Source organism: Buteo buteo, chromosome 7, assembly GCF_964188355.1.
Source record: "Buteo buteo chromosome 7, bButBut1.hap1.1, whole genome shotgun sequence".
Taxonomy (NCBI): Eukaryota; Metazoa; Chordata; class Aves; order Accipitriformes; family Accipitridae; genus Buteo; species Buteo buteo.
Window position 1 is genome coordinate 44,694,847 of NC_134177.1, and position 13,003 is coordinate 44,707,849.

The 13,003-nt window shown below is 35.5% G+C and overlaps 1 protein-coding gene across 10 annotated transcripts in view; it reads right to left on the reverse strand.

Annotated features, from left to right (window-relative positions):
- Positions 1-13,003, reverse strand: part of BCAS3 (BCAS3 microtubule associated cell migration factor) — a 375,612-nt gene that overhangs the window by 292,695 nt on the left and 69,914 nt on the right. For all 10 annotated transcript variants that reach the window (XM_075032961.1, XM_075032959.1, XM_075032960.1 and 7 more), the window contains 3 exons: positions 12,605-12,681; positions 10,749-10,832; positions 4,229-4,399 (listed from right to left, as the gene is read on the reverse strand). In XM_075032961.1, the coding sequence (XP_074889062.1) occupies positions 4,229-4,399; positions 10,749-10,832; positions 12,605-12,681 (332 nt within the window). The remainder of the gene's footprint in view (positions 1-4,228; positions 4,400-10,748; positions 10,833-12,604; positions 12,682-13,003) is intronic.

Genomic DNA, 13,003 nt, shown 5'->3' on the forward strand with positions numbered 1-13,003 from the left:
TAGATGTTTAACAGATTTACATTCAGTCACAAAACTGGCGACTTTTGAGAAAGGTCATTATTGCAGACTACATGTGGGTGGCCTAGTTGATGAATTAATTAAGAATACAGAAACAAAGGTCGAAAGAAAATAATTTTTCTTTAAAACTCAAGCCACTAACGTCTTACACATTTAATTCCAATTACTGAAAAAGAGGACATCTGTACAGCTTTAGTTTTATCCATTTCAACTAATTAACAGATTCAAATAAATAGTCATTACATCTAACTGAAAAGTTTGCTAACACTTCATTAGAAGGAAGTTTAAACAAGCACACAACCTTGTTAACATATTTTGGTTTACCACAATGTTACTTGGGCATCTCAATAATTATTTTTACTCCCTCTACAAATATATCATGACAGCCAACTTCAATAATTCTACATTCCTTAGCACTTATTTAATTACTTCATAATTCAAATTTTCTTAAAGTACCACCAATTTTTAAATAGGAGCTATCATATAAACAACTGCTGGGTATGAGACTTTACTACAATATCTATGTTCATATGGTTTATTAAAAATATTTTCCCCACAGATTTAATCCTGCAAGATGACATTAGAAGATTTCTTTGGTCTTTAATTGTATATTTTCCAGTGGTAAGCTAGCATTACAACCTTTGCAATGGTAGCACAGTACATGTCATGAAATGTATTGAGTTCCATCTCACATTCTTTATATTGGATATCTTTGAAATGGCAGATACAATAAAAAATTAGTGAAAACTTAAACCTGCAGTTAGTCCTTCTGGCTTATGTCCAAAACATGTTCCTTAATCGTCCTACTGGCAAATAAATCTGTATGTTCGTACACATGCAGAGAGCAGCAAACTCCGTCTTTAAAACCTGTTTTGCTATGCTCAAAGTCAGTGGGCAAGCACACGCATCATTACTTTGCAAGCCTTTATATATATATTTATATTTTAAAAACAAACAAACAACACAACTGCTCCCCCACTGAAAAAAGTGCTTATTTCTCCTTCAAAAGAACATGCTTTCTTGCCTTAAATTTACTGTATTCTTCCATTTTCTGTCTCTTTTTAAAATAGAACTCTTCCTTTTTTTACTATATGCTATCTTAAAGATGTATTTTATTACTTGGAAATTGTTTTATTTTATTACAACACCCAACTTCTTAGTTAGGCTGTGCAGGTAGATCGAAATTTTATTGACCTGAAGGAGGTGAGGTATTCTTTTTACATTAGGAGTCCGCTGATGACAAGAAAATAACTCCTTTCTGCTTCCGAAACTCTCCTCGTTCACAATTAGCCTGACAACCTCTGAAAGCCATGCATGCACACACAAATATATTTACATAGTTGCTAGAGAAATCTCTGATTAAAAGGATGCGAGGCTTTCAAACTGTTAATTCAGTCCAGAAAACACTTGGTAGGCATTACTAATTCTTGTGGTTTCCCAGTCAGTTTAGGAAGACCGATGCTTGTAGTGGGCAAAGCCATCCAGCAGCATCCCCACGCAGCAGAAATGAAATATCCCAAAACAGGCATCTTTATCACAGGAGGAAGCCGGAATGCCACAAAGTGTTTCTTTGTACCCACCCAGACCTCCTGTTTCCCACCAGGAATCTGAAAAATGGGACGATAAACCAATAACTTCAGAAAAATCACTGCCACACAGCATCAGGAAAACTGAGACTAAACCATACAAGGCATTTCTACAGCGCTGTACAGCAATTACTTTCTCTGAAACACAGGTGAGGCTGCACTCTGCAGTAGTCAATCTGCTCGCTCACTCTTCTATTTCAACCAAAGCGTCAGTAATAATGTAGTTTGGATGACTGCTATCAGCAAACCAATTTGCCAGAGAAGAGCAAAATAATTTCAGAAATTAATACAAAGAGGAAGAATCAAATGTAGCTCAGTCATCCAGATTTCAAATCAGCACGATGCTTAACTACGAGTTTGTATTGAAGTATATGAGCAATCACATTTAGTTCAGTGAGATTACTCGTGTCGTTTAAAGGTCAGACTTGCTAAAACACTTTCCTGAACTGAAGCTTCGCTCAATTATGCTATAAAAACTAGCCAGGACTACCCAGCTAGTACAAATACGTGCTATCTAAACTAGCATGTCATTTCTTGCAGGCTTGCCTGCTTCTGCCAGCACACAAGCACAGGATCCCTGCCAGGCTCCTTGGGACAAGTCAATTCACACAACTGCCAAAATCAGAATCTACCACGTTCAAATGAGGCTGTGTGCACAAAAAACTTACGTTTCCACCTGGCAATGGAAATGCAGCCGGAGCGATGGACAAGAACTCAGTGGGGATTGCGAGCACACACAGCACCCCTTACATTAGAAGGTTCTTTACTGGGGCAGTGTTGAATGACAGTCTTTATTTAGACCATGTACAAAGTGTATTTTTAATCAACTTTCTTTTTGCTAGATGCGCATTTCAGTGAGAAAAGACTGTTAACAAGTCTTCTGTACCATGAAAACCTAACAATCCAAAAGAAAGATTATTTTATTTTTCCTGGAAAAAAATGTAATGCTAATTCTGAAAGTAAGTCTCAGCACTGAAAATAAATTATTAATTTAGTAGCATTTTAAAAATTCAGATCACAAAAATATGAATGCAAGACATACAAACAATTAGGATATCTAACTTAGAGCCTCCTTCCCTAGAGACTGAAGACAAAAATTATTTTACTAGAACTGATGGCTTATTTATATTACAGCAGCACTATTTGGACAAGGCAAGCGTTATCGTTTTTACAACTACTTTTCCATAGTGCCCTTTAGGCTTGATAGCTCCCTACTATTGTTAAGGTCAGAGGACAAGTTCATAAAACCTCTAAATCATACATAACAAGACTTAAAAACCTAAGATATATCATTTTTTCCCTAGGCCTATGCAGAAGAATCAAAGCACAGACAATGCCCATCAGAAATAATGACCGCATTAAACAAGGCTTCATGAGAAATTTATGAAGCAAAATTTCTCTTTTCTTTTCTTGTCAGTATACAAGGAACAAAAAGACCTTTTTTTCCAGGAAATAAAAACAAAACCCAACAGTCAACAAACTTATTTTAAGACCAGACTCTAAGATCTTAAGTAATATATGTTCTTTTTTCCATACTCTACCTTTTTTTTTCTTTTTCTTTTATTTTGATTTTGCAGGAAAAGGCCTCTAATGTTATATGAAGAATGCCTTTTCAATGTAATGTCACTTGGCTAAGTACTTCTAAGCTAATTTTCAGGAACAACCACAGCTCAAACTGCATACTGTTTTTTTATTAGATTTGTTTGTTTGTTTGTTTTCAAGTAAAACATTTTATCTTCCTATCAGGTAAGAAAAGAAAATAACTTGACTACTCATTTGTCATTAATACCTTACTAACTTACCTGCAATAAGCATCATAAAGATAGGGAAAAACAAGAAAAAAAATTGTTTTTTCTTTTTTTAAATTCAAGAAATGTGAACATTAGGAAAAAAAATTTACAAAATAGTTACAGAATAATGAAGTCTGTAGGAGTCCTGCATATACACTGATTCCAGGACCAGACACTTAAAAATGAAATGATTGGTAGAAAAAACAAGAGAGACATGGATATCTTTCTCCATCATAAAGACACTACAACACACCAATTTAAAGTTTGTGTGATAATGGTATGGATTTTTCAATAAATGATTTTGCCTGACTCACTGTACTGTATGTTATTAGTAAAACAGTACTTATGCCTCACAAAACAGCATCATGCTCCATTACATTTTAGTTTTGAAATTTATGTAAAATTATAAGCTTTTATTCTTAATATCCAACTTCACTCATCGTCTTTTTTACACTGGAATTCAACAATTGCCCTTTTTTCTAGACAATCACATCTTCCAGCCACATTATGTATTAATAAATATAATCAGACTACATATACATTTCAACTGATCAGCATAAATCAATGTCAATTATGAACAAGTGTTAGAGAGACAAAATGTGACACTTCACACTTGATCTTGTCAAAGTGTCACATAAATATGTTCTAAGGACAACATATATTTTGGCTTAATTTCAGTCCCAAATAGGACTTTGTCACAGCTGCACATGTCTGTAAAAGTTCTTTAACTAGCAAAAATCTCATCTATTTTTCATTTTCAAAAGCATAAAATATACATTACTGAGATTTTCATGAAAACGAATGCACGTTCTGTTTCTGTGCAAACTGTATTACCTGCCCTTCTGCAACTGTCTCTGTATCAATAATAGTGATGATTCCAGGCACCAGAGGACTTCGACGAATGTTGCTGTGAGCTAAAATTTCTTCTTCAGTTGCTCCTGAAGGCAGCGTCCCTGTTAGCTGTGTAACTACTTTCCCAACCATTGTAAGTCCAGTCTTTATCGTCTATAAAAAGAAAGAGAACCAATAAATAATGTTTAGGGATATTTTGTGGATCTATCTTGACTTTTTTCTCAACATAATTAATATAACTAGATTGCACACACCAGAAGCACACAAAACAAATGTTTTTATAAGTGATACATAAGCTGCAAAAGGCTGTATGTAACAGAAATATCTTGAAAAAATTTAGCACCATATCAATTTTAAGTATTCACCTTTATTTTGGAATTAAATGCTTCCAAAACACTGTTGAAAAAAGAAATATTTTAACGTTGTCTAAATGTTACAGTTTTTTCTTTCTTTAACTTTGTTATTAACTTATTCCAAGAGGTACAGAGCGCAGATAGGTAGATGAATCAAACGATAAAGCCAAGATGGGTGCGTGCGGAGAGCAGTGTTACACAGAGAAATACTTATAGCCCCTAACGGTTAGTGCTGAAACAGTTACGTCTTCTCCACAAGTGCAAGAGGCAAGGAGTTTGGCCTTTGAAAGGTATGACTGACACATTCGTTTCTCAGCAACTATGCCTTTTGCAGCATTAAAACTGAATATGGGACTCAAACCCAGCAAAATTAAAAATGCCATCCTCAAGGTATTAGAAAGGACAACTCTGTACAAAGTACACGCATATCCCATTGCAAATAACATTACTTTCCATAGTCTGCATGTTCTCCAGACATAGGATTGAAAACATATTCATTGTACCAGCTTTTATCATCTAAAGATGCTAAAGATTGTTTTTATGTTGTTTTATTTTATTTGGAGAAAGAGGGAGAGTACACACAGTAGGAGAGATACAGATTTAAAGAAAAACAACCCAAACTACAGCTTTAAATGTTTTCTCCTTGAATCAAGGACTGTGCCTTATTTGCCTATAAAGAATTGAGCAGATTTATTATGCAATATAAATAAGAAATAGCAAAAGAGATCAGAATGGAATGACACTGTAACAAGCCAATTCTTAACTAAAAAGACAAGCTAAGCTGCCTGCTAAATTGAAAAGGAAAAAAAAAATGTACAGATCACAGGCTGAAACCAAGAAGCAGCCACAAATCAATTGCAACTGCTTTGTTTAGTGCTAAAATCTCAAACTGCAGTGATTAGAAAACACATTAGTGTTCATCAATTAGCAGCCAAACGTTTGTTTTAATAATTCATAGGAAATGACTTACACAAAGTCTGTTAGTGTGTTGTCAGGAAAACCTCTGAAGGGCCAACAGAATTAGGCGCCACACTGTATTGATGGCAATATCTAGCCAGGAAGCCTGATTAACCTCTGAGATGCCTCAGCTGATGTACTTACCCCATTAATGCTAATGGAGATACTACCACTTAAAATCGAGCCATGCCTTTATCATAGGAATGTCTTTGGGGTTTACAGTCTTTAGTAATATCCTGCCATTTGTTTCTTATTAATTCTTTTTATACTCAGATACAACAAATGAGAATAAAACAAATTTCAGCAGTGGCAAATTCAGAAGACTGGAAAACGTAGCATAAAGCAGATAATGATATCCGAGGAACAGACCTAAAATAGACCCAATGCCATCACAAGAATGCATTTCAACAGACTCTTTCTTTACAAAAACTGACAAGGCAGTTTTCTGGCCAATAGTTAAAATCGTATAAAATGCACTGGTAGTTTATACAGCAGGAAGGAGAAATCAGTACAGAAGTACTATATGGCAAAATACCTATGCAAGTTAAAAGACCAAGAATTGTAACTGACCTATTTTAGAAAATATCTTTAATATTATAACTAGAGAAATTGGATAACAAAGGGCCAAGTATAAATTTATAACTCTCTAGAAAAAAATTAACATGCTTATCTAGCAAAATGAATTACTGTTACATGCTAGAGTAGGCTGTGACTCCAGGACTACTGAGAAGTAGTAGGTGTACGAAGATGTGGCCGAGGCCATTAGCTCAGAAATATCAGTGCAAAACCATTACGGCACTTACTTCTTTGTGCTATGTGTATATTTGCAAAAACTTCTCTGGTAATCTTTAACCTTTCCCATGCCATATCAGCTGTCCCCTCCATCCATTAGAGCTAATGACCTTGCTCTCACATAAGCTGTTAGTACTCATTAAGAAGTTATCAGGTAACAAGAGAAAACAGATGCAGCCTTTGCTAAATCACTTTACCACTATAGGATTAAAAGATATGGAGAAAGAATCAACTAAAGAAGTTATGAGGTGAGAAGAACTTGGTTTATAATTTGATGCTAGACGTTTGACAGACCAAATACATTTTAAATGAAATAGGTTAAAGTTTGCACTGTCCCAGCTCCTTTGTCATTGATGGGAACCTGCCAGTGCATACTCAGTGAAATTTTCTTATAAATAATATTAAAACACTCGACCCAGTTCCTTTGTAAGCAATGATGCATATTGTGCAAACACACAAATTATTTGTATGCTCACGTGTATCCTTTCTACTTAAAAATAACACTGTTCACATTCATTCAAATATAAAGACATATTTAATTAAAATAAGTGTATGCACTCATACCTCATTTAATTGAAAAATAAGTACAACTTTAATTAGATGAAAAAATTAAAATGCATCATTCAGTGCCTATTTTGTTCCAACAAAGGTCTTCCATCCTTTTAGTGACAAACCAATATATTGCTCCTGTTTCTCATAATAAATACATTTTACGTGATTTATTTGTAATGAATAATCTATAGAAAGCAGAAAGAGGTATCAAAAAGATATGCCTTGGTAATCAACAGTATGAAAGCCTCCTGGTTAGTTTGAACAAATGAACATACAACCAATTATAGATTCAAGTTCAAACTAAATGTTGAAATGCTCATGCTTCACAAAGATGTTTCCCTTTCCTGCTCTTGCCACATATTCTGAAAAGGAGGGTAGGACAGGGAAGAAACCTATTAGGAAGTTCATTTTAAACGGCATGCCAAGTTTGACCCCTAGGATGGGGAAGGTCTGCAAGAGCACCGCTTGGAGAGAGAATGAGCTGAAACGTGGCTCACTCAGGGACATGGTGGGACCAAACCTCTCTTCAACAAGACATAGGAAAAAAACCAAGAAGGGAGACATAAGAATGTCTTTTCCTATGTCCCCTTCCTTGCTGCATCCAAAATGGACCGATATGGATAATTATAACAAGCAGTTTCACATTCAGATGCTTATTTCAAACCAAGCACCTGAATATTCCCCCATCACTAATACTGTTAAGTAATAATGGGTTTTATTCTGAAAGATATCCCCCGTCCATTCCACTGTGTGTGTGTGTTCAACTGGAGTGAAAAGAATCTTTATCCCGTAAGGAACAATACTTTCATTTTCCCAAACATCAATTTCTATCTTTGCTAAACATTAACCTAAACTGGAATCTTGACACATTTTCTATTTCCAGAAATCCTCTGCTTGGTCAAATTAGACAAATTATCAGAGCTTTTTAGAACAGGAACAGACAGAAAGCCACCAAACAAATGCGGGGAAATGACGACAAGAGATTGAGCTGGAAAAAATGCATGTGTTTTTCCAGCAACAGCAAAAAGCAATGCTCTTGCAAGATGCATCTAAGGAGAAACAGGAAAAAGTTCAGTTTTCAAAATAAAATCCTTCTACAAATAAAATCGAATGGGACAATGACGTAAAGGAATTCTTCATAATGTTACCAGAATAATAAGAGTTTTGGCACCAGTAAACACCACACTCCAACATGACCACAATTTTGACCTCAGTATTCTCGGTTAACAGGGTAGCTTCTGACTCCTAAGTTATTTGATTAAGGGCGAAATTTATTTGCTGCATCAAGTATAGTACAAAACAGTACATCACACTGAGGACAAACCCACTGTTCACTAACAGGACGTTCAAAAACATTTCTCAAAGGGAATACCATTAAAGTAAATATTCTGTACTGCCATTGAGATCTTCTACAGAGGATCTGAAAGGTAATTCTCAGAAGTGACCCTGTTGAAATGACTCTTTGCTCTCAGCTTTATCTTTCTCCTTTATATGAAGGTTCTTTCACTTCCTTCAATAAGAAATTAGAACCCAAATGGAGAAAAGGCTGTAACCCAAGATAATCTAACAAAACAATAACTTTTACAGAACTAAAAAGCAGCAGTGTAGGGAACAGAAAAGGACATCCACTTTCAAAAAAGCTAATACTTCTGCTGATCAAAGCAAATGAATTAAATACCACTGCAGGCTGATAAGATACAACATCAGTAGAGGTTTATAAATGAAGACTTACTTAAGCAAGGAATAAAGTTTATGGTGAGGTAATGAGATGGACAAAGAGCAACAGATATTTGGAGTATGTATTTGCCAACAAGAAAGTCAGCATTTCAGTTATCAGAGATGAAAACTTGCTAGATAGTAAGCCAAGGTTCAATGAAATCAGTAATAAATGAAACATATCAGATTTACCGTTGCACACTCAGACACAAATAACAAATTAATGCAGTAAGGCTGAGATATACTCGAGAGCCAAATCATGCAAATATTTAAAACTATATTAGTATTAATCTTGTCTATTACAGTAACATCTAACGGCCAGTTGAGAGCAATGCGCTCTGCAAAATATAATGTAGTGTAGAGATTCTGCCCTTATGATTACCCATTTTCCTAACTTTCACTATTACTTTATCTCTGTACAGAGGCTAACTATCTCTTCTTTCCTATGATTATAAACGATTATATTTCTCTTCAGTATCTACTCATGTGATGCAACATCACTACTTCTACGTTTGCATATGTTCATCTTAACGTGGGAATTTCTAGATTCTGATCCTTGACTAGTACTACTCAGCAGGTAAGGTCATCATCTTGGTCCTTACTGGCTTTAAAACCTAGTTATCCACGGTCTTTGGGGGTAGGGGCTATAAAAGATGTCCTCCTTTTTTAGATTTTTTTTTAGTCTGTCGCAAAAAATTAAACCTAATAGCGCTTAGTCTTTGATGCCTACTGGAATTCTTTGACAATCATTATATGGTTTAAGAAAGCTTTGGCCTGTTATTCAGTCGTGAGTAGGCTTGGCTTTGGCAGTACAGTGATCCGTCAGTAAGATTTTACCACTTCTGATCATAACTGTGGCTGATCATGCTAAGCCAGTTGGTTTTTCAAACTTAACTGTGCTATAAAAAACATGTTAATGACACTAAGATTGAAGGAGTTTGGGGAGATTCCCCCTCCCCCCCCCCTTTTTTTTGCTGATGGTGAAAGTATGCAAAGAGATAACAGCAAATTTCAGATGTCTTCAGAAGAACAGCAATTCAAGTTCTCCTCAACAATGTAAAAAACTGTGATTTTTCTCCTCCTCCAGCCACAGTGAGATTGTGTCCAAAGCTATGCTGATGGAATATATTTGTTTTTATGTTTTGTTTTTACATGAGATGGCATGCTCTATGTCTCTCTTTGTGGGTTCTTGTAACTGTTGTTTTCTTCAGTGACGCTCAGCTCTCTGTGCTGTGCTGTCATTTAATTCCTATTATTAGATTTGTTTTGTTGTGCATATCAGAAATGAAAAGGCTAGTGGTTACAATGAAAGCTTGTAATCAGCACAAAGTTTGCCAGACAATGCCAAAACTCACTTTGTGTATGTGTGTGTGTGTGCGAGAAAAAGAAATTACTTGGCAAAATGTTGCAGGCAAGTCCTCAAGGAAAGGAGCAGGGACGGGGGAATAGTAAAACAGTTCTGCATACTCTGGCTCGTTTAAGATTTTTCCAAGCCATGGTCTTCTTTTGATACTACGAAAACCCAGATATTTCTCTGAAAACAGAGGAATATTATAATGTCATCTGAACTAAGAAAACTAGGCAATGGAACCTGTATGTAAACAGTCATTAATAAACTCTAACCTTCAAAGAAACCTGCCAGGTAATTAATTAGCTCCAGTACTGCGCTGTCATCCTTCAGAGAGATTAAAACATATAACGCTAGTGTGATTGAGTTGAAAAAGCACCAAGCACTTGTAAAGTCAGTTTTCATTATGCTAAAAGAGTAATAATTCACAATGTTGATTTCTAATCATGTAAACTTGTAGTATTATGAATAGCCATTATACAAATCCATTTTACTATGATTTTCCTACACAAGGGGTCACTAATATGAATAGCTGTTTGTAATAAATAAAATTTTAAAACATCAGTTCTGAAGGACGGGAATACTTTGTGAAAAGAATGGCTACTCAGAGATTTGCAGGATCAGGACCATATGCATGGTGCTAATGCTAGGATGCTTCTTACTGTGTTTTCCTCTTTTGTGAATGGGGCGGGGGGCGGGGGGATGACACACAGTACAATTCAGCAGGGAAACCTAATAATTATCTTACAGAATAACCTCTCCCAGCAGCAGATGATGTACTCACTTTGGCAGCACTAATGACTGTGGCAGTGTAAGACTGAATGTTGTCTCCACAGGCTCCACCACGGGATTGATGGCATCGGATCAGCTACAAGAAGAAAGACAGCAACCGAGTAACTACTATTAAACTACATAAACCCATAACCCATTACCATAGCTCTTATTTATCATGTACAGTGGTGTGTTTTTTCCTACAAATAGCAAAAAGCCCTGCTGAGACACTTAACCCCTTTTTATAATCTTCTGGGTGCCACCCAGACTGTCGCATACTCAACTCCAGTTTTCAATTACAAGATGAGTAGTCACTAAGAATTCATAAACTTTGAAATGGTGGGATTTTTGGTCTGGCAGCAATACCACAAATAAATTTAAATAAATATAATCAAAAGCTTTAGCCATGTATACGTAACATTAAATATCAGACATTCTAAGAATCTTAAGTGTGGCTTTCCCCTCCTTTTTATGATTAGCAAGCAAAGAAATGACAAAGGAAAAGAGCTACTTTAAACTTTACGTTGAATAGATTAAAGGAATGTACATGGGGTTTACTCTATATTGCCTTCCTTCAAAACCAATAAACCAAAACAAGACTCTTCTACCTGCCATCAACCTACAAAAGCAGTTCTTGCCTTTGAACCCTAACTAACAATGGAATCTGTGCTTCTAACTAAATAAAATGGCAAAAACTACAGATATTTGTTGCTTGTACCACATAACATGTTGCCTGTTTAACTGCTTTAGCAAAAAGAAAACTAAAAATCACTGGTTTTGTTTCTACAGGCTTTCCTTTCCTGCTTTATTTAAGTATCTAAATAAAAATAGTTAAACTAGGGAGAAAAGGGAAGTCCACAATGAATATACCTGGGAACACACAAGCCATTTAAATTCCTTTCACGAGATAATTCTTTTGCTGATCAGTGGCTTATATTTTTGGCAGCAGTACTTTTTAAATCCCAGGCTGACTGGTTAAGTTTTACAAAACCACATAGGCGTGGCACTAAAGGAAAGGCAGGCCTGAATTTGGAGAGAAATCAGTTGTGCTTGAGAAGGTGTAACAAATACATTTCTAAAGTCTGTCTCTGATAATTTCTGGTTCAGCTCCAGAAGCAGCTATTCCAGTCACAGGTGGAAGGGAGAAAAAACATCTGCTTTGAAATAAAAATAAGGCATTGGAACTTGAATTTAAAGTTTTCAAACACTTCAAGCTTTAAATACACAACCACTTCTCTGGCCTAGGGCTGGGTAAGAACAGTGATAATTATTTTACTAGGGATCTGTTTTCTTCTTTTGCCTCTAGAGAAAAGAAAAAGTCATCCAACTTTTTCTTTTTTTTTTTCCTGCAGCTTAACAATTTCAGCAATGTTAAAAAGTGGTCATTTTAATGCTATTTCCTAATTTACAAAGTGCATTGCTGTGTTGTTTAATACAAACTCACTGGCTCTGTCCTGACTCAGTTTCCCCAAACAGAATTTCAGAATCCTCACTTGCCTGCCTTTCAGAGGTGTCTATAATTAAGTGCTTTAAACTTTTTCAATGCAAAATGGGTTGATTATTGAGCAACCTCACTGAAAACACATGTTGACAGCCATCTTCTCTGCCTACGCTACTTACATATTTATGACCCCAAGTTCACAAGCTTAAATCAAATATGCAGGGTAAATATATGACATATATGAATACCAAAGCACAACCAGAGTGGGTCAAATATAAGGTCGGTCATTGTTATGCAAGTCCTCTTACAGATCATCTTTTTCACATTTTTTTCTAAGACTTTTCTTTCCCCACCCCCTATATATACAAAAGCTAGAAGGATATCTAGAAACAAAGAGAAGTATTTTTTGAAATTAAACCTTTCCTTACCTTATTTTCTGCATATGCAAGCCAACGGCTTCCAAGAGCAATAGGATTCATGTTTGGCCCTGGACAAGGATAGCAGCCTGAAAAGTTTTAAAAGGCAACATTAAGAAATATCCTAATGACTTCTTACAAAGAATTTTACTTATTGCCAAGAAAACAAAAAGTCTAAACAAAAACCTTTCAATTGCTAATATCACTCAGTAAATGCTTGCATTTTTGTTCCTAAAGATAAGACTGTGGTTAGATGAGCTATTTTAACAGTTAATTATGTGTAAATACTCATTTCTCCTTATGTTTGCATATTTTAATGCCATTTTGATACAGCGGGGTGTGGGCAATATTTGGATTGTTCTGTATCTTCACATTTTAATTTTACTTGATTGATGTCTTTCCATTGGTCAA